The sequence below is a fragment of the Arabidopsis lyrata genome, assembly GCF_000004255.2.
Source record: "Arabidopsis lyrata subsp. lyrata unplaced genomic scaffold ARALYscaffold_7, whole genome shotgun sequence".
NCBI lineage: Eukaryota > Viridiplantae > Streptophyta > Magnoliopsida > Brassicales > Brassicaceae > Arabidopsis > Arabidopsis lyrata.
The window spans coordinates 9,821,841-9,843,035 of NW_003302549.1; the positions used below are offsets into that span (position 1 = coordinate 9,821,841).

The window sequence follows — 21,195 nt, forward strand, 5'->3', positions numbered from 1 at the left end:
ACACACTCAATCTTGTTTCCCCTATGAAAGAGGCTCTGCACATTTAGATTTAGATGTTCACCATAAAGTAAAGTATTTATATTCAATTTCAAACATTCAATCTTCATTTCAACATATAATTTAGCATAGAATAAACCTTATGAGTTATGACATATAATAAAGATGGGTCAAACCTCTTACGCCAGAGAAGCACTTGCTCATCATGCTCTCCACTAACATAGATCATTCTCTCTGCCTTCATCTCCTTCATAATCTCAGATTCTCTCTATCTCAAGAAGAGGACTAATATAAAACAAAAATAACAAAATGAAGTTCCATTGCTTTGTTTGCTTGTTACTGTTTATCCTCACAATTTCAATGGAATTTGAAGAGACATTATCCTTCAGAAGAAGAGACATGACAAAGCTTTCAGAATTCCAAGACAAGATCCAAGAAAGACTTGCAAGTTGTAGTCACTTCATTCTCCCACCATTGTCTTCTCCTTCTTTTCCATTTCCCAAAATGGTAAACCTCTCTCCAACAATCAGTTTGTACACATATATACAGGCACGTGTGTGCAATTTGTGAGTGTGTGTGAGTTTGGAATGTTCAGGTGGGGAGAGTGATATACCCGATTGGGTACGGAGCTGACCCGACCGGTGCACAAGACAGTAGTGACGCAATACTGCTTTTCAGTTACAGATTGGGGTTCATATGCTGCCACATGTTGCCGATCTTGGAGGTCTTGTTATTGATCTCCAGGGTGGAAGTTATATGATCGGAAAACCTCTCAGGTTTCCTTCCTCGGGTGGTGGAAATCTAGTGGTTAGTCACTTTGACTTAATTTGAAACTTCACTTAAAAGTTTTACATAAAGAGTTCCAATTTATAACCATCTTCGAAAAGTTGGGAGTTTGTTTTTTGCAAAAGTTTAAATCATTACCCAGTTTCTGGTGTAATTCAGGTAAAAGGCGGGACTTTGCGGGCATCAAGAGTGTTTCCTGGAGATCGTCATTTGGTTGAACTCGTAGCATCAAACTCCAGGATCTTCTATGAGGATTTGACCTTCCGAGACATTCTGTTCGACTCAAGCTTCCGAGGCGGGGGTATTTTTGTAACTGACTCAGCTCGTATCCGCATAACCGATTGCTACTTCCTCCATTTCACAACTCAGGGGATTAAAATCAAGGGTGGCCACGAGACATACATTTCAAACTCCTTTTTGGGGCAACGTTCAACGGTAGGTGGAGACCCACAAGAAATAAAGTTTTCCAGGACAGGAATCGATATCTCAAGTAACGATAATGCCATTACAAATGTAGTGATTTTCTCGGCTGGGATCGGTATCTCGTTGAATGGCGCGAATATGATCACAGGCGTGCACTGCTACAATAAAGCTACATGGTTTGGTGGAATCGGCATTCTAGTGAAATCACATTTAACAAGGATAGACAATTGTTACCTTGATTACACAGGTATAGTCATTGAAGATCCTGTTCACGTTCATGTCACAAATTCTCTGTTCTTAGGAGATGCTAACATCGTCTTGAGATCAGTACACGGGAAGATTTCCGGGTTAAACATCGTCAATAGCATGTTTAGCGGTACTGCCAAATTCAACTTCCCGATCGTCAAACTGAAAGGAGAGTTTCATGATATCGATCAAGTTGTGGTTGATCACAACAATGCATCAGAGATGATGTTAAAATCAACAACCGGAATGTCAAAGGTTTACGCAAACGGGACGAGATGGGTCGCTGATTTTTCCCGTGTCTTGGTATTCCCAAACCGGATAAACCATTACCAGCATTCGTTTTTCGCTCAATCTGGACAGATTCCTGCAAATGCAGTGACCAAAGTCTCCAACAATGTGGTCGTTGTAGCAACCAATAGAGCTATAACTGTCTGGAACTGTGTCAATAATTGTTTATCAGTAAAACAACATTCTTCACATTCATCAATATTCCTAATAAGAAAGCATGATTTGACTCATTATTCTCTTTATATAATAAGACATCTGATTTATGCAAGTTCAGTTACAGTTTGAGGAGCTTGATACTAACAATTAATACCAGCAATCAGCGACCTCATCATTACCGGCTTCTTCTGGCACATCTGTCTTCTCAGGGGGACCAGAAGTCCTCGGCAGTCCTTGGAAATCACGTTTCCCGGGTTTCGCAATGTCTATATAAATCATCCTACCATTATACATCTGCAACAGGAATGGGAAACATTTTGGTTGATTTCAAGACATGAAAACCGTAAACTTGCTTATTCCATTAAAGCTTGTGATGAAAAGAAGCTTTTACCCGACGGTCCATGGTCTCTATGGCAAGAAAAGCATCATCTTGAGACGTGAACTGAATAAAAGCATAACCTTTAGATCTCTTCATTGACTCATCTCTGATAAGCTTAACTGTTTTGAAAGATTGGAGTGAACAACATATCAATACCATAAAACTGAACCTTAAAGCAACAAAACAGAGTAAATGCAAACACAATCAAGTTAACATACCTTCAGCTATCTCTCCAAAAGCTGAAAACTCCCTCTTTAGAAAATCTTCACTTGTAGAAAACGGTAAATCTACAGATTCAAAGCAACGAAACATCAGAAACATAGAGTAATTACCAAATTGAACTTACTAATGATTGCTAAGTTCACATATGTAACACAATCCTGACACAAATCAACTAACTTTTCTGTTCTCAACCAAACGAGAAACAGAATCATCATCTAATCTCAGAGAGAAGCAAATTAGAGTCTAAACCAAAAGATGGTCTAAAAATCTTACTTCTGACCATGATTTTGCTCGCAAGAGGGTAATTAAAAAGCGAAGCTTTACTCTTCGGAAACCTACGGTTCCTGTAATTTGGTAGAGCAGATGAAGAAGCCACAAAAGAAGGGAAAGATAACGTCGCCGACCACATAATTCCCAGTCGCCGGAGATAGAGAGAGAAGAAGAAAAACAAACAAACAAAGACTTTTAAAACGACAGCGTTATCGTAGAAAAGCTAAGGCCTAAGTTTTTGGGCCCAATGATAAAATTTGAAACTTTAGGCGGAGATTGAAAACATTTGAAACAATAAGGACTTAAAAAGTAATTTAATATTTATTTACATATTGTAAAACCCACACAAAAACCCTAATTTCATTTCTCTAAAGCTTCCAGAAAAATTCTCGACTACTTTCATCATTTCTCTATCTCCGACGTCGATGGCTATGTTATCTCACCGTATCCGACGAGCTTTACTCACGGCGACTTCCTATGTTAACCGATCAATCGGAACTTCCATTGCACCAGCGTCCGATTTCCCTTCTGTGTCGGCGGCGGTATTACAGAGATCCGTTTTAGGGCGTTCGACGGAAGTAGCTACTCGAGCTCCGGCGAGACTGTATTCGACGAGGCAGTACAAGCTTTACAAAGAAGGTGATGAGATCACGGAAGACACTGTGTTGTTCGAAGGATGTGATTATAATCACTGGCTTATCACTATGGATTTTTCCAAAGAGGAAACTCGTAAGTCTCCAGAGGAAATGGTCTCTGCCTATGAAGAAACTTGTGCCCTAGGACTTGGTATCAGGTTAGTAGATGGATTGGATTTGTCACTGCATACATTTGTGTTCGAACTTAGATTGGTTGTTTTTTTGCTAATTTGTATCAAGTTTTTAATTTCAGTGAGTTGTTGTTGCTTATGTTGTCTAAAATATGGTTTCTTTGAGTTCTTTACCATTGCTAGGGTCAGAAAATAGGATAGTTACAGGGGAGAGCCACTGTTATGTAGCTTTGATTCAATTTTAGTGTATCTTTCTTCTTGCATTTCTATTGGTTTAGACGACTTTATTGACTTTTATTTGGTGTTTATGGTTGAGTCAGTGTGGAAGAGGCAAAGAAAAGAATGTATGCTTGTAGCACAACTACTTACCAAGGTTTTCAAGCAATCATGACTGAGCAAGAATCAGAGAAGTTCAAGGGTATGTTGTTACAAATAATGGTTTATGTTGTTTTCCTTTGAATTTAACTTTTGTCACCAAGAAATTGACTCCTCTGTTATCTGTATGTAACAGATCTACCCGGAGTGGTTTTCATATTGCCTGATTCCTACATTGATCCCCAGAACAAAGAGTATGGAGGTGAGCTGGGGGTTTTCCAAACTTGTCTTATTTTGGATATATATTGTTGGAACTCTGCCAACAAAATTATGTTTCTTGTTTTCAGGAGATAAATACGAGAATGGAGTGATCACACACAGGCCACCACCGATTCAGAGTGGCAGAACAAGACCCCGTCCTAGATTTGACCGTTCAGGAGGAGGAGGTGGTGGTTTCCAAAACTTCCAAAGAAACACGCAGTATGGTCAGCAACCGCCAATGCAAGGTGGTGGAGGGAGCTTTGGTCCTCAACAGGGCTATGGCACTCCAGGACAAGGTCAGGGAACTCAAGCGCCTCCACCATTTCAAGGAGGTTACAACCAAGGCCCGGGATCTCCACCACCTCCATATCAGGCGAGTTACAATCAAGGCCAGGGATCTCCAGTGCCTCCATACCAAGGACCACAAAGCAGTTACGGTCAAGGTGGATCTGGGAACTATAGCCAAGGGCCACAAGGAGGTTACAACCAAGGCGGACCTAGGAATTACAGTCCACAGGGCGCTGGAAACTTTGGTCCTGCGCCAGGAGCTGGAAACTTTGGTCCTGCACCAGGAACTGGAAATCCCGGTTATGGTCAGGGATATTCTGGACCTGGACAAGAGCAGAATCAAACATTTCCACAGGCAAATCAGAGGAATCCAGACTGGAACAACAATAATCCAGCAGGCCAGCCTGGGTCTGACCAAGTACGTTCTCTAACCATAAATGTATCTTGCATCTTTCTGTTTCTAAATCCTTATCAAGCATTAAAATACTCCATTTTATGCATATTTGTTACTGAGATGGTCCTGTGTTTCAGTTTCCACAGGGAAGAAGATACTAGACAGAGAGCATGCTGCAGTGAATTGAGCTGAATAAGGAGAGAAGTGTCAAAGGCCTTTTATTAAGTTTTATAGTAAATAGTATTTAGTCATCTTTCTACTTTGCAAGACAATAGTTAGCCCCTTTTTCTCTTAAGTTGAGCTTGTTAACGTTGTTGGTTGCATCTGTGTAATTGAAACACTCTTGCAATAAGTTCTTTTAAGACCTAATATGCTTGTTTACCCGAGATTTTGGTATTATCCACACTTATAGCTACTGTATTGAGTCTACTAACCAAAGATCAAATGGAACTTCAATGACCACATAGAATAGAAATGATGAATTTTGTAAACACCAATTCGAGCTCTTTACATGGAGATAATGTTTCTGACTTTCTAAAGCTACTAGACAATACTTTCTTGTTTTTTTTTTTTTTTTTTTTTTTTCATCAGACAATACTTTCTTGTTTCTTCTTGACTGGTGGCAGTTTCGGTAATACCCAAGTAGGAGACTCGTTTAGCCACAGTGCTTCTCCTGTCTCCTTATGCTTGAAATCAGGGGCTTTTGCATTTCTCTACACTCAAATGAAAACGATATTGGGACAATAGGTCAGTTTCTTCGAAAGATTGATGAAAAACCAAGCAACCGATATTGATATCCTACCTTGTCAATTCTATTGTCCCACCATTTATCCGGGTTTTGAACCAAGTCCTTCCATGATTCTTCTCCTACACCATCTCAGACCAGTTCAGTTTATACAAACATACATGAACAAATGCCACATAACTGTACACAACTTTCTTTGTGTAGTTTCATATGAACATGGAAATGATTGGGAACTTTACCTTTAAGCTGTTTTACAACTCTGCCTTTAGGGACTAGAACATCAAACTTGAGTCCTTCGAGTTTCGGCAAAACCCAATTAGGAGCCTTATTGAGCCACAGTGAGAGACTACTGTCCTTGCTTTTGAAATCAGGATGCCTTGGTTTTACCTATGCAGGAGAATAACCGAGAAGTCAAGAACTAGGAGAGAGATTTAGCAGACACCATATCAAAAGAATGTGAGTGAGATAAGGATGAATAACTAAGCACATGGGGCATTACCAATCCGTTGACTTTATTTTCCCGGTGATCCCACCATTCTTTAGGATTCTCAATGAGGTGATTCCAAGAATCTGAAGCTTCATCAATGACTATATCCTTCTTAGCTCTAGCTAGAGACTCAAATATTTTTATCAAACCATTAATCAGTGAGTTGAATACAAATGTATGCCAGAGAGAGTTCACAAGAAAACACACAACAAGAGATTGAAAAGTAGCTCCCTAAGAGCCTTGCACAGGCGCCAATTGTAAAACAGAGTTAATTGGAAATGCTACATGAGACATACCAGGCTGCTTCTTGATGCCACTTTCTTCCTTTTCAGATGATGACATAACCATAAGTGGCGACGGAGACGGGGACATAGGCTGTATAAAGTTAAGATTCTGGACCAACACCTGTTGTAAAGCAACCACCTAAAGTTACAAAGGCTCTGTGGAGACTCAAAGGATAATCAAATCAACATAGTACTCTTCTCACAAGTATCATAAAGCTTATCAAATACTGATTAAGGCTCACACCTGAACATTGGCTTGTGCATAAGTCATATTTGGAGGAGGAGAATCTATAAAAAGCTTCCCAGAAACATGAATTTGATCGTCTTTATTTATATTTTGAGCTGCGGTTTTAGCTAAATCACCTTCAAATATTATCGGAATCCTGACAAACAAATCCAAATAGTATGAATCACTAACAATGTTACAGGAAAAAAAAAGTTGTCATCTTTGAGTAAAGATTAGAGAAAGTACCAGAAACCAGAGGAATCTGAAGCAGACCTCTGGGAAATAACAGTACCAGCCCAGAATTTGCCATCAGAAGAAGCTTCGAATTGAACTGGTTGATCAACAAATCCAATCAGATTCACCCAATTCGCTACTTCAGTCTCGTAAGCTATCTCATTTGGCCGCTTCGTCGCCGTGACTGGCGCAATTTCCGGCGTTTTCACAGGTGTCAATGCCTCCGGAGTTTTCTTCGGTGGTTTGGCTCTTTGTTTCTTTACGCCATTTCCGGTGCTCCCGCCGCCGGCCGCCGCAGTGTAAAAGCGGATTTGCGGAGAGGTTATCCGTTTTCCGGTAGTGATTTCTGAAGCTCCGGGATGGAAAAATGGCGAAATTTCGATTCTTGTCAATGATTTGGAAATCAAATTCATCTTTTCATAACAACTAGAAAACAAATCCCAATTTCGTGAAGAACAAGAGAAACCCTAATTTTTTTATTTGAGGGTTTAAGGAAAAAAATTGAAACCAAAAGGGGGAAAAATTTCAGACAGTGAGTGATTACTGTCGTTTAGATGGCGCGGAAGATAACTGTGTCGTAATTATTCAGTTCACGGATTTTATTTGGGCCTTATATGGGCCTTTTGGTTATATTTTTTAATTTCTATCAATCATGATCAATCCTTATAGATCATGATATATCCTCTAAACGCAAAGCTTTCACATATACAACTATCTCCTAAATGCATTTCTAAAACTTGGTTGAGAGTAAAAATGCAAATGATAAACAAGGTTTTAGCATGAAAAACGAGATTACTAACACCTAACATAGTCTTCTTCCCAAACTCAAATCGTTACACATATTAAAGCAAATCAAATAGCCCAAATCGGGTAATAAATAATTAGTACATAGTGTTGTACTACCATAGACTTGGTAAATGTGAGTCTAAATGGAGTTTCATCATATAAATTTAATATCAAAATCATGAAAAAATAAGTTTGTTTGTAATATATATATATATATAAAGATGCATTGACCAGTAAACGATCTTGAGAACGAAGAGACATAGAAATTCATCAAAGTCAAGTCTTCCTATAGGATCGTACTTGATGTTATCACCTTTTGGCGCTTCCTATAAAATTGTTTTCATATCAGCATGCACCTATAGTATTAGTATTTGTTCATACTTCATAGTTCCTCGAACATTGGTGTGAGAACTCATTAAGTATTGTAGTTCGTGGTCAACACCTTTGACCAACTCACTATTGACTCCTTCAATAGTCAAGGTACTTGGTTCACGAAAACTGCTTTTTGGGTTGGTTATACATATATAGGAAATTTTTGTATTATAATATCCAATTCTTGACAAGGAAATTATGTGGCCAAGAAAACCCAATAAACAAGTGCATGGCCATATAACTTTCTCGCTTGAGCGAAGCTAGAGTCAGGTTTCCACATTCTTCAAGTTCGACTAAATTTAGTTTATTCAGTTTCATGTTTGTATAATCATATTAGATATGAACAATTCGCACTCTGTTTTGCCATGATATTCAGTTCTTGTTTGTGTATAACTTTCTCACTAATTTACTTGTCAAAGAAGATGCTAGTTCTTTTTTCTTTTTGCAGATATATTGGGTTTAAGAAAACAATCCTGCTAAACCGGAACAGAACTCTCTTGGGATGAGTTTGCAGTAGCTGTCAAAGGGAGAAGATTACGTCTATGCCAATTAGTCCTCATAAGTGTTTATGTGAAAATCCATTTTAACATAGAGCTCTAACCATGCACTATAACAATGTTAGGAATCTCCAAATAGAAATCGCAAAGAATAGGGAATACTAATAACATATTTAAATAAATAAAAATCGTTTCTAATTCACAATGTAAAGAATGAACACATTGTACCACAACGACCAGAGAAAAAAAAATAGAAATGAAAAAACTAAACAAGTAGGATGAGATCCAAGCACCTTCTTATTATCTATGGAAGAACCATCATCAGGAAGTTAAACAAGATGTCATATAATGTGACAATCGAATCAATGGAGAACATTTTGTCCATTTTCAATGTAATGCCCCTCCATTGTTGTGGTTAGTGAGCCTCCAAACGTGTTGCATGACATCTCCATTTGTTTTTTTTGAATGTTGGCAAGACAAGACCATGATCAATACTACTCCCTCTGTTTTAAATTACTTCTCGTTCTAGTTGATTTCACACAAATTAAAAACGACAAATAGTATGAAACAAAATTTTAACTCTAAAACGACAAATAAAACAGAACGGATGAAGTATCTGACAAATATTTGAATCTTTTCTTTATCCAACAAATTTTAAGTTTTAACTAAATATATATGTACCGGCTTCTCTTACCACACTAGAACTAGGAATTCTTTCTAGTTTCATCCAATTTTTTTTTTTTTGTTTTGTTAAATTTGAAAAAGATTTTTATAAGAAATAAAAGGAATTCATTATACAAATCTAATATCATGATCATGAGAAAATTATTCGTTTATAAAATAATATACTATATAAGATGCGCGCATTGACCAGTAAACGATCAAGAGAACCGAAGAGACAGGAAATCATCAAAGTCAAGTCTTCCTACAAGATCATGTTTGATGTTATCACCATTTGTCGCTTTCTATTAAATTAAAATCAATATCATTCCATCTCTATCCACCTAAAATACTAGTAAATATTTATGTACATATATTGGAATTACCCTTACATACAAGTTAACGCTCTAATGACAAGCTACTTTGAAACTTAACATACATTTCGGTTAATACTAGTTTAGTATGATAAAAGTTCTGACGAAAAAACATGATGGATTACAGTTTTAACCAACTACATCGCTTGGTTGTGATCGGAGAAAGAATACTAATTTATACAAATACTTCTTCAACACTCAAAATAATTTACACACTGCCCAATTTAATTTATCGTAGTTATTTAAATACAAAACATATTAAAATCTTTAAGGTACAAGTCAACGTCAACCATCTCGTGGTACATCTCCTTCCCGCATATAAAGTAAACCTTAATCCTACCTCCTATGCAATGTATACACGCTACACCAAAATAGAGAAAAGAAATAGACAATAAAAACCAAAATCCGATGAACAACAACTCTAGAGAAGACCAGTGGTTGCGACACTATGAACAACACCAAATTCAAGAGATTAATCCGTGCTTCAACGCCATTAACATGGGTTCATCATCGGGATCTTCCCTTCAAGATGGTGGTGCGGTGGCACAAGAAGCTGCCGGAAGGAGATCTAGGGCTTCGAGGAGAGCCATACCAACGACCCTCCTAAACGCAAACCCTAGCAATTTCCGAGCCCTTGTTCAGAAATTTACGGGACGTTCTGCGGGAGGTGGATCCAACCGCAGAAAAGGTCCGGTTACTCTAGATTTTGGGTCTCCTACAACAATCTCTAAAGAAGCTATATTTCCTGTCTCCGCCGATCGGAGTAATCACGATGATCATCATGTGCTTAACCAACACGTGAGTAACGAGCAGCCTCACGTGACTTGGTCAGGTACAGAATCAACGATGTCGTACCAGCTAGGAGAGGAAACTAACTCGGCGGTTTACGGCAGCAGGTACGATGATCAAGATCTTCTGAAGGAATATTCCGGGAATAGTAGTTATGATGATAGTTCGGGTCACATGGATTATTATCACGATTTCCACCATGAGACGGCAACATTGGAGGAGTTTATGATGAGAGATCTTGATTTATAATATATAGTAGTTGTTTTTAGTCAATAATTGATATCATAGAGATGATGATAATCATGATCTTCATGTTGTTATTTAGGGGACTAGTAATATTTTGGGAAAATTGCTTTACAATTCGAGTGAGCATTTTTTAATAATATTTGTTGAAGAAATAATATAGTATGATCCATTCCAGTAGATGATGTAAATTTTGTACGATTCTCTTCACTCATGACCTAAAGATTTAAAGGTCCGCGTTTAATTACCATACTACACAAAGTCACAAACAAACACATACACATTACGGTTCTAATAAACGGGCATAGTTAACGTTTCTGTGTTGTTGGTATTGTTATAGATCTCTCTGTTTTTTGAAAACTAATCATTATGGTCAATACATTAATTTTGTTTGTTTTAAATACACATTAAGATTTAATTAAGTAGATAAATAAATAATTATATTTCTTTTAATGGTATAATAATTTATTCTATATAATATATTTTTAACAGATATATTGAAATAATGAATTTTACAGTAGTTTGAAATAACCTATATTTTTTCATTATTATGTCTGTAATTTCTCTAACCTTTAAATATCTTGATCCATTTTGATTCTTGTACCAAAACAATATATATGTTTTCGTATGTGCTTACGTTCCCACTTCCCACGTATGTAAATACATTTCGAGACTTTGACATGTCTCCGTAAAATTCATCAGATGAACTAGTTAAACGATCGTCCTATGAAATTTAGTAGTGAATTATTTTTAATGTTCAAATATAATACTATAATGCATGTGTGAACTCAACAAAAAAAATCATAATTAGATATAGAACAGTGAGTAACAGAATTAAATTAAGTAAAGCTGTAAGATGATGTCGGAGACTTAATCTATACTCATATATTAAACGCGTTAATTTTCGTTATTTTATGCTGTAATTTCCTCAATGAGGCTGACAAAGAGCATCGTCAATTGAACCATTTCTGCAGTCAAAATTTTACTCGACTTTGTTTTCAATTGCTTTAAGAATATTCAAAAATCGTAATTCATGGTCAAAGTTTATGACCAGTCCTATGGGTATATTTCATAAAGTCAACTTTGCAACAATTATTGTTAAATTCCCTTCACATTTTACTCACATGCATGCTTAGAATCTGTGGTTCACAACTTGATTAAAACTTCTTGATTGATTTTTCATACGTTTTGCACACCAAAAAAGAAAGAAAAAAAAGTTGATATTCTTACGTATATAATAGGTACCAGCCGGATCTATATATATGGTTCATTCGTTCATGTATATTTACTCGACTATACAATTTTTTATTTAACTAAATAAATTGGATTCATCTTTATTACAATAATCACGTAATCAATTTGATTATCATCCAACGAGTAAGCTAAGAAATTCTATACCACATCGTCAGAATTTCATTAGTAAAAGGAAATGTGAATGGTTGGATTTGAAGAAACCTCTAATTTAATTTTCGATTTAATTCATTACTTCACACAATAGCAGCTGACCCGATCAACAAGTTAACGCATAGATTTGTTTCTAGCAATTTTAGCTTATATCAAGTCTATACATAAAGATAACATAATATACATTTGTATTATATATGTAATGCAAAATAACCAAAATTGTGTGGTCCAATAACTTGTTCGAAAAAATAAAGTAATGATTCGTCTTGGAACAATTCTTGGGTTTACCCCTAGGGGTGAACCCTTGTATTCACCTCTTTTGTTTTTAACCAATGAATGTGTCATGTCATCTAACATTTAATTAAAATAGAAAATCAAACAAATTAATAAAATAAATTAAGAAATAAAATCATTAATCAGAAGATTAAGTTAGTTAACGGAGACGTCGTTAGTGTTAGTATTTCACGTTAGGGTTTTGATTTTTTTTTCCATGGCCATTGATATTTAGCATTACTGATTCACCCACTTCTATTGTATTAGAACTTTCATAATTTTGGAATTGTTTCTGCTGCAACGTCGTCAAAACTTTCTCCTCTTTCCCTGAAGCATACGACACGGTGATACAATTGATATTCCTTTAGACTCTGACTCTAGAAATGTATATTCTAGAACCAGAGAATTCTAAGTACCAAATATATCTCAGAATTATATTTCCATCTTCTATGATCACAATTCTCCAAATGTTTTTAATTTTGCATGAAGCTACAAATATTAGTTTTCATCTAATTGCTTATCAGTTTGTAGTGGTATATGGGTGAAAGCTTAATTAGTTTTTAGTCTGTCACACTGCTCTTGTATCTCACCTAGCTTATTAACTAACAAAGAAGCAACGAGATTTCCATCACTGTAGTTGCCAATGATGAGATTTGGTACACCCTGCAACTCTGCAGAAATTTCATTTGATGCATCCTAGTCACATAGAAACGTATTAGCCAATACATAAAAGAAAAAGGCATGATACACACAAGTATATTCTCTCTTTTATATTTTGTAGGAATTTGACAAGAGTTGTGGTGGTCCATCGTAAAGCTCTGTTATCATTTAAAACAGAGCATATGTTCTTTCAAAGTCACGTTCGTAGCACCAAGCTAGTTTGAGTTTTTTTTTCTCTTGTGAAATCACATTCGAATTATTTTATTATTTTTTTCTAGATTGATCTTCTTTCTTCTTTCTTATTATTTCCTCTCTCCATAGCCAGCTCGATCATATAGCACAAAGACACAAAGTATATCTCAATTTCTTCAACAAGCTCCTGAGAAACTAAATCAAACCACATTAGTCTTCAACCAAATTTCTACCGGCAACTAAATTATATGCACGATGAAGAAATCCCATTGGAAAACTCATGAACCTTCGTTGCTTTATATGTTTTGATTAGAAAATGACGTGTCTATCTCGTTACGCGACGTACCTTACATTTACATATAGTCGAGCATTATGAAATGATAGTGTCCTAGTTGGGATATAATGTAAAATGATAATTGGTGATATCCAGTTGGGAGAAAAAAGAAGAAGCATTTAAAATGAACGGATGACTTTTACAAAAGTGGGACGTCGGGAAACCAAAGACAAATGATGGTATAAGGTTGACTTTATCAGTTAAAATACCTTTGTCTTTGCTCATAAATAAAAGCAATAGGTAAAGAACAAGAACAAATTTGAAAACTAATTGCAGGTAGTGATCATCTCTGATTTTTTTTTTTTAGAAAGTTAAATTTGATGGTGTGAATATAGAGATACTCATACGTGTGTCTATATACATATAATACAATTCCTATTGTGACTTGTAAAAGACTACAATATGATGCTGCTGAAACTTAGAAACTTTAAGCTATGTCCATTTCATAAATCTTAGGCTCCATCATATCCTGTACGGAAAATTGAACAAGTCAGAAAGAGAAAACAAGCAATCACTAGCAAAAATTGAACAAGTCAGGTTAACAAGAGAGACCAAACCAAGTAATACTCTTATACCACTTCAAACTGATAAGCAATTATATGAGAGCTAATAATTGCAGGTTCACAAAAAATTAAAGAGATTTGGAGAATTGTGGTCCTAGAAGATGGAAATCATAAAATTGCCAAGGAAAACCGTCGTCGTCGTCTTTCCCATGTCTTCACGTTTCTTCAAACGATGACGACGTATCAATGGCAATGGAAAAAAAATCAAAACCCTAACGTAAAATACTAACACCAACGACGTCTCCGTTAACTAACTTAATCTTTTGGTTAATGATTTTATTTTTTAATTTATTTTATTAATTTGTTTAATTTTCTATTTTTAATTAAATGTTATGAAATGGTAAAAATTTTATTTTTAATTTATTTTTTAATTTATTTTTAATTTATTTTAACACGAGCTCTATTTTTTAATTTATTTTATTTTTAATTAAATTTAACGTAAAAATTTTCTATTTTTAATTTACAAAAGAGGTGAATACAAGGGTTCACCCCTAGGGGTGAACCCAAGAATTGTTCTAATTTTTTGTTTTCTTTTAAACACCGTAAACGTTTTAAATAACAAATATATTCGTCATTTTCTATATATATTTTGAGAATTAGTTTGAATTTTCAGTATAGATCTACTCCGGTTACTAAAAAAAATCATTCAAACTGAATTATGATAGCAATTGTTAAATTAAGAAATGATAAAGCGACTCTTGAGCATTAAGTAAGGACAATTAACTTCCTCGACAAGCAAAACAACGACCAAGTCAATATCATCCTAGCTAAATTTTAATTGTATCACCTAACAAAACGAAAAACATTTTATTTTATTTTATGAGTTTTGAAAAATACGGGTATAGCGTGAAAGGCGAGACGTTTGTCTTTACATGCATGTCAAGTTAATGACGACTGAAATTAACTTAATATACGTGTTTTATGTCATTATGTGCATGGCGTTTAGCTTATTTATTTTTCTCGATATGCAGTTTTGAGTCTACACTATACACATCTTTTACCTGTTTGTCTTTATTTATAATAAATTTCTATTGTATCCATATGATAATTGTGGAAAGGAGTATGTATATATAAAATAACTATCTTGCATATAGAAATATTCAATCTATATATTTAAATTTTTAGATTCAATTATAGGCGATGGTCTCAACTGTAGGATAACACTCAAATACGTTAACTCGTAAGCTAAAGCAACATCATCCAAATCATCAACACGGTGTTGACAACACCCGTATACTAACTGAAATAAAAGAACCAAAGAAAGTCTTAAACAGAAAGAAAAGATCCCTGAAGTTGAGAGATGAGGTCCCGGAAGTCTCAGATCCGACATTTCCGCAAGAATTGTTCCGAGTTTGGCTTGGTGTTAAATTAGGTTTGAGCTAGTTCCGGTCAAGAGTTCGACGTCCAACTCAAATCTCCTTCTCTGGCAATTTTTTGATTTGGGCTTGTTCTGTTTTGTAATCTTGTAACTGGCCCTTGAACCAAAGCATATTAATGGGAAGTTTAATAAAGGGAATTTTGATAATAATAGCCTTATTTGAGTTTTGTTTTTTTAAAATGACATTAAAAAAAAACCTCTCGTGCGCAACGCCATTTACGTCACATGGAAAGACGTATTTGCCCTTGAACGAGGACAATAATCAGCTGAAGGAAGCTGTGGACATTAACACAGAACATGTCAGCCAATTGTCCATTCAAAATGATGAACAAACTATAGACAATTCTGGTTGTGAGGTAACGGTGGACAAAATGAATACATCTGTTCCAGAAAAGTCCACTGAACCTGATGAAGGTGTGGATGTCAATAATTCAACTTGCGATAAAGGAAAAGAAGAAGCTGCAACTGAGGAAGTAGTATTTGAAATTAAATTTTGGATTATTTGTTTTACACTCTATAAACTGATCCTATTGCTACTATCATGATGTTTTCTAGGAGAAGGACGCTATGGACATCAACGCAGAACATATCAGCCAATTGTCCATCCAAAATGATGAACAAACTGTAGACAATTCTGGTTGTGAGGTAACGGTGGACAAAATGAATACATTTGTCCAAGAAAAGTCCACCGAACCTGATGAAGGTGTGGATGTCAATAATTTCATGCCAATGTCCATGGGGGCAAAGACGTCTTTACCATATGCCATAGAACCTGAATATGACCTCTTTCGGAAACGACTTTTCTAAAATGGCATTACGTAAAATCAAAACACGATTCGAGGGTAGATTGGTTAAGAATCTCTTTAATAAATATATTTTAAGTTTAAAAAAAAAAAAAATCCATAGGCACCGACCTCTAAAACTGGGTCTTGGTTAGGCTCTCCTGCGAGGTCTAAGGAGATGTGTGTACCATTAGTGAAATGATAAATTTAAGTATAAAACATGCAGGCATCATCATCAAGCATAATCCATCAACGTAGCTTGCACCACTTGTGCTAAATCAAACTCATATCAGTAATCTTATTGCGTTACTTTCATTTCCTGTTCTTTATTACCTAGTTAACTCGTTATTTCATTATCTCATTACCTTTATAATCTTGTCACAACTCACAAATACCTATTACAAACAAACCTTTAGTCTCTCGAACCAAACAAACTTTCTCCCGTACCAAAAGCTCAAATTCATCCCTAATTGGTATTTAACCCTTCGTGATAACTATGTTCCATCATTTGAAAAAACAACTAAATCTTTTTCACGTTTCTCATTTGGCTTGCCTCAGACATATCACTAAACACACTTCTTCTAGTAAAGAGATATCTATGAAACTAGTAAGATCCACACAAAAAACTAGTAAGACATGTGAACAATGTTTATAAGAACTAAAGAGATATCTCTGAAACTAGTAAGATCCATAAATGTCTTCGTCGCTGTCATAAAAGTCTCTTCTTCTTCGAGACCTCTTCTTGAGTGGAAAGATTCTCTCTGGATCACCACAAGGATGGATTGATAAATCACCAACATGTTCTGATATTTCTCTCGAATCATCCTCCGACCAAAGTCTAGTAATGCTAGACAAATCACCTTCATGCTCCAAAACATGTTCGATCTTGCATGTGAAAGAGCAGAACTTGGAATTAATCCCACGGACATGCTTAGTGCAACCTTCTGTAGTAGTTACACAGTCTCTCCATGGCCTCAACGCTATATACTCCTTCCCTCCATTATTCTATAAAAAAAATATCAATCATGTGTTTAAATAAATTACCTTTAGATAAATTGATATATAGATGTGGATTATTTGTATACTTTCGTTACTTGAATTTGGAAACAATCAAAGAAATCAGAGATTTGGTCCAGCGCAATGGCGTTAAGATCAAACAAGGTGACCACCTGCATTAATACAAAGATTATGATAAGTATGAAGCTATATAATCAGGGCTTATATATAGATATAAATTAGGGCATACTTGAACATGAGGTTGAATATGATACGAATCTATGCCCTCGAGGCACACTACGTCACAGGACTCGAACCTGAAGATGTTTTTTCGGAAACCACAACTATGCCTTTTGCAGTATCCATCAAACTCTTCCTCTGTCAATACTTGAAACCATCTCGGTTTACTCATAAAAAATTGGTGTTGAAAGATGATGAATCTATGGAGATGTAGGAAGAAGAAATGAGCGATGAGGTTTCACAAAAATAGAAAAATAAATTGTTGCGAGAAAAAACAATATGGGAGAATTAAAAGAAATTTGCAAACAAAGAAAGAATGAAATTTGTATATATTATATACCACATTTGTTTTATATACATAAACAGTTCATTTTTTTTAATTATCAAAACAGAATCACAATTCTGCTGCTTAAAAAGGAAGAGTGACTTAGTGAGAGAAATTCCTGTTGGATTGTTGATGTTGCTGAGAATGATGTCTAAAACTCGACTGTCCCTAACATTCATGAATAAACACAAATTCCTTTGTAAAAAAAGAGAATTGATACAGCTTTAAGAGGTCTAGTTCAAGTCTTTTACCATGTCTTGAAGTCTTTCATACATATCTTGTGGTCTGAAACTCAATTGTTCCTGCCATAATTTTCAACATAAAACTTCAATCAAACCTGCTATGAGTTCAAACTTTGGGTTATGCAGACTGATTCAGAGAACAACAACTTACAGTTCCATAAAGCCTTTGTTGAGTTATGGATTGTCCCTGCAATGAGAAAACATAAAGCATCGTCAGCAATATATCTCAGAGAATCTCTTTGCAAATACCAAAGACAAACTCTGTTACATACTTACCAGGGAGTGTATGTTTTTGATGCGGAGTACAATATCCATTTCGATTTGAGACTATCGAGTTGATTTGTTGTTAATCACAAAGAGGAACTAACAGTGTTAGTTTGAGGTTTGAACTCTTTTTTACTTTGTAGCTGCAAAGGACTTTTCTTATGTACCATTTCATGAGACATTTGTTGGGCACTGAGGTAGTCATCAAGAATCGAGTATCGGTTTCTTTGTTCTTGCAAAGCAGTTACTTTCCAAACTTCATGTAATGAATGTTCCTTAACAAAGAGAAAGCCGGGTCAGACCAAATAATTGTCAAATGAGACAAGATCAGGAGATTAATTGTCCTTTTCCATGCACTCAGCTGAAAAGAAAATGAAACCTGTCCCGTGTCAGCCGCATTCTCAAGCAATGTGTTGTTCTGTTCTTCATGTCTTGAAGGATCTTGAGCTGCCACCGATTCTGACACTTCCACATTTTGGATCAACTTTACTTGTGTTCTCACACTTTCTTAAAGCTTCATTCAGCACATTAATAACTGTGTTATAGCTCTCTTCAGATAAAGATGCTTCCTCACTCAATTTTAAAGAACGGAGACAAAGATCCATGTACCGTTGAGCATTAGCTGAATAACCATCTATCTGATCAGATTCCATGACTTCTCTGCTTTTTGCATCCTTTGTCCAACGCTTCAACACATACTGAGAAGGAATACTAAGTTCCCCTGACATCTGCAGAACAATCATCGCGTGCCTACAATGAAAACCTTTGAACTCAAATAATCGACAAGAACAGACAACTTCTTATGATTCATAGTTCCACACCACAACGAAAGCACGGTTCTGTTCATAATCTTGAACCCTGAAAGTCCTAACCCCATCTTCTTCGCTTTCTTTCTTCGGATGGCAAGCAACTCCTCCCAACACCTCCACCTGAAACTTCTTGAACATCTCACAAGTGTATACCTCAGCCATTTGTTTCCCAAATGGTGAAGGTGACTCAAGTCCGGGTTGTTTATACAATGTCTCAATCTCCGCTTTCTCTTCCTCTTCGTACCTCTCTTGTATCATTTTCTTGTACTGATCAAGAAATGCTTTTAATGTAGTTTTCCTTTGAATGTATTTATCGAAAACAGAGTTGATGCTATCTGATCTCTGAGCTGTACACATTCCTGCTAGAGATAAATCTTTCATATATACAGGAACCCAATATTTCCTATCTTCATACAATGACTGAAGCCATGCGTTGTCTCTCTATGAAACCTATCAACTACCTCCCACCAATTCTTTTCAAAGTCCTCGCTCTTGCAAGACCCGTAAATAGCATCATTCATCTCATCCATAAAGTTTTTCTCTTGTCTCATAACATGACCAAGCTTTTCCGGCATCTGACCAAGAGTATCCCACATATAAAAACAATGTCTAGAAGATGGGAACACTTCCAAGACAGCTTCTTAGAGCATTTGGTCATGTTTGGTAAGTATCACTCTGGGTTGGCATCCATGCATCGCTTTTAACCATGCCCGAAAAAGCCAAACAAATCCATATTTAGACTCACCAGTTGATATCAATCCACAACCAAGCAACAGGAACTGTCCATGGTGGTTCACGCCAGTAAAAGCAACAAGAGGCAGTTTATACTCATTCTTGATGAATGTAGTGTCAAAAGATACAACATCACAGAAACAAGTATAATCCAATATACCTTTTGCATCAACCCAAAAGATGTTCCTTAGACTCTGCTCCTCATTGAGATCAATGGAATAAAAGAAGAAAGGATTCTCAACTTGCATAACCGTACAGAAGTCTAGGAGTCTTTCAACATCCCCATCCTCTAAAGCAAGTAGCTTCCTGCTTTTCACCTCCTTCACAATAGCAACGTTTATTTTCTCGAGTTTTTTCCTCCCACCCAAGTCTCTCAAAGAGTTAGCTTGACCAGTGAAGATTTCATGGTTATGTTCTTTTACCAAACTACGAACAACCCACCTTCCATCTTGCCTTGTCTTAACATGTAAACATGCTTTACAGTCAGTTTTCGATGATGAACGGTTAATTCTACCGCGTTTTCTTGCTTGAGGGATGTTAAATCCATCTGTAGCTTCAATAATGGTGGTAAACCCAACAGATTTAGCATATTCTTTGTAGAACTCAAAAGCTTCCTCTTTTGATTCAAATTCTCTCCCTTCATTGATCATCCAACTGCAAATTACTACACTCTCCTGACGGCATTTCGAAATGAATCCATAATCAGCTAAACTCGTTATCCCTCAAAACCAAAGCTAGTCTTGATCAATTTAGACCTGTTGAAGCACCATGGTCAGCTTCCAAGTTGCAAACTTTATTGAAAATAACATAAATTTTCCTTTGAACAAAGACATTCTAGTATCAATTGAAACCTAGAATTAGCAAAATTAGAAAACTAAAAAAAAAAAAAACATGTTCAAATACGGAAATGAATCATCTTTAACATGAAAAGTCAACCATTCAAACACAACAAAGTCAACTCGAATCATTACCACTTAAAAAGAATCAAACTTATGAACCAAAGCAAAAACCCAGAAACGATAACTCGCGACGATTGACTGGTTTACGGTATGAAATAGATAAAATCAGAAACTAATTGACTAAAGTGCAAAGATGTATAATTTGGAGGGCCAAAAAAGAAAGATATATATTACATGATGAAGAAGACTGGGAAGAGTGTTGATCGGAAGGCGAGTACAGAGTCAGATCTTAAGGCAAAGAGTCTTCGTCGTCGCCGTCGTACTCGCGTCGCGGTGAAACAATGGCTAGAAAGCCACTATGCGAGAAAATAAAACCTAGAATGCCACCAATCTAATTTTAATTTCGTAAAAAAATTAATTTAAATCAAATAAATATGAAAAGACAAAAAACTCTTACCCTAATCTAATTATTACGTATACTTACTCTTACTTTTATCCAGTGTTCTAAAAAGCGGTCTAGGCGGTCGCCTAGGCCCCGACTAGGCGCTAGGCTCTTATGCGACGCCTAGATAACCGCCTTGACCGCCTAAAATTACACAGATCTTGTTTAATGT

The 21,195-nt window shown here is 35.9% G+C and overlaps 6 protein-coding genes and 2 pseudogenes across 7 annotated transcripts; 4 read left to right on the forward strand and 4 right to left on the reverse strand.

Moving 5' to 3' along the window:
- The first annotated feature begins 53 nt into the window (after positions 1-53).
- LOC9303968 lies at positions 54-1,970 on the forward strand (annotated as a pseudogene).
- On the reverse strand, positions 1,951-2,966 carry LOC9303969 (glycine-rich RNA-binding protein 4, mitochondrial). Its single transcript, XM_021017198.1, has 4 exons — positions 2,771-2,966; positions 2,494-2,562; positions 2,288-2,394; positions 1,951-2,190 (listed from the first exon to the last, which is right to left on the reverse strand). The coding sequence occupies exons 1-4, from the start codon at positions 2,904-2,906 to the stop codon at positions 2,044-2,046; spliced, it is 459 nt and encodes a 152-aa protein (XP_020872857.1). The 5' UTR covers positions 2,907-2,966; the 3' UTR covers positions 1,951-2,043.
- A 152-nt stretch (positions 2,967-3,118) lies between these two features.
- On the forward strand, positions 3,119-5,160 carry LOC9306023 (multiple organellar RNA editing factor 1, mitochondrial). The gene is made up of 5 exons (XM_021017196.1): positions 3,119-3,560; positions 3,854-3,951; positions 4,045-4,110; positions 4,196-4,815; positions 4,929-5,160. Exons 1-5 carry the CDS (start codon positions 3,193-3,195, stop codon positions 4,950-4,952), a joined length of 1,176 nt encoding a protein of 391 aa, XP_020872855.1. The 5' UTR covers positions 3,119-3,192; the 3' UTR covers positions 4,953-5,160.
- A 95-nt stretch (positions 5,161-5,255) lies between these two features.
- Positions 5,256-7,332, reverse strand: LOC9303970 (protein OSB2, chloroplastic). Its single transcript, XM_021017197.1, has 7 exons — positions 6,780-7,332; positions 6,552-6,690; positions 6,320-6,428; positions 6,036-6,145; positions 5,776-5,923; positions 5,594-5,658; positions 5,256-5,504 (listed from the first exon to the last, which is right to left on the reverse strand). The coding sequence occupies exons 1-7, from the start codon at positions 7,178-7,180 to the stop codon at positions 5,379-5,381; spliced, it is 1,098 nt and encodes a 365-aa protein (XP_020872856.1). The 5' UTR covers positions 7,181-7,332; the 3' UTR covers positions 5,256-5,378.
- Positions 7,333-9,784: 2,452 nt separating this feature from the next.
- Positions 9,785-10,602, forward strand: LOC9306024. The gene has a single exon (XM_002867852.2). It carries the CDS (start codon positions 9,865-9,867, stop codon positions 10,492-10,494), a length of 630 nt encoding a protein of 209 aa, XP_002867898.1. The 5' UTR covers positions 9,785-9,864; the 3' UTR covers positions 10,495-10,602.
- A 4,857-nt stretch (positions 10,603-15,459) lies between these two features.
- Positions 15,460-16,124, forward strand: LOC9303971. The gene is made up of 2 exons (XM_021019229.1): positions 15,460-15,765; positions 15,848-16,124. Exons 1-2 carry the CDS (start codon positions 15,472-15,474, stop codon positions 16,097-16,099), a joined length of 546 nt encoding a protein of 181 aa, XP_020874888.1. The 5' UTR covers positions 15,460-15,471; the 3' UTR covers positions 16,100-16,124.
- A 463-nt stretch (positions 16,125-16,587) lies between these two features.
- On the reverse strand, positions 16,588-17,578 carry LOC9303972. Of its 2 annotated transcripts, none has more exons than XM_002869907.2 (3): positions 17,321-17,578; positions 17,169-17,243; positions 16,588-17,079 (listed from the first exon to the last, which is right to left on the reverse strand). In XM_002869907.2, exons 1-3 carry the CDS (start codon positions 17,480-17,482, stop codon positions 16,753-16,755), a joined length of 564 nt encoding a protein of 187 aa, XP_002869953.1. In that variant the 5' UTR covers positions 17,483-17,578; the 3' UTR covers positions 16,588-16,752. The 2 variants fall into 2 exon arrangements, with proteins under 2 accessions (XP_002869953.1, XP_020874887.1); XM_021019228.1 differs by having other exon boundaries at positions 17,160-17,243.
- Positions 17,579-17,620: 42 nt separating this feature from the next.
- Positions 17,621-20,954, reverse strand: LOC110226234 (annotated as a pseudogene).
- Between the last annotated feature and the right edge of the window lie 241 nt (positions 20,955-21,195).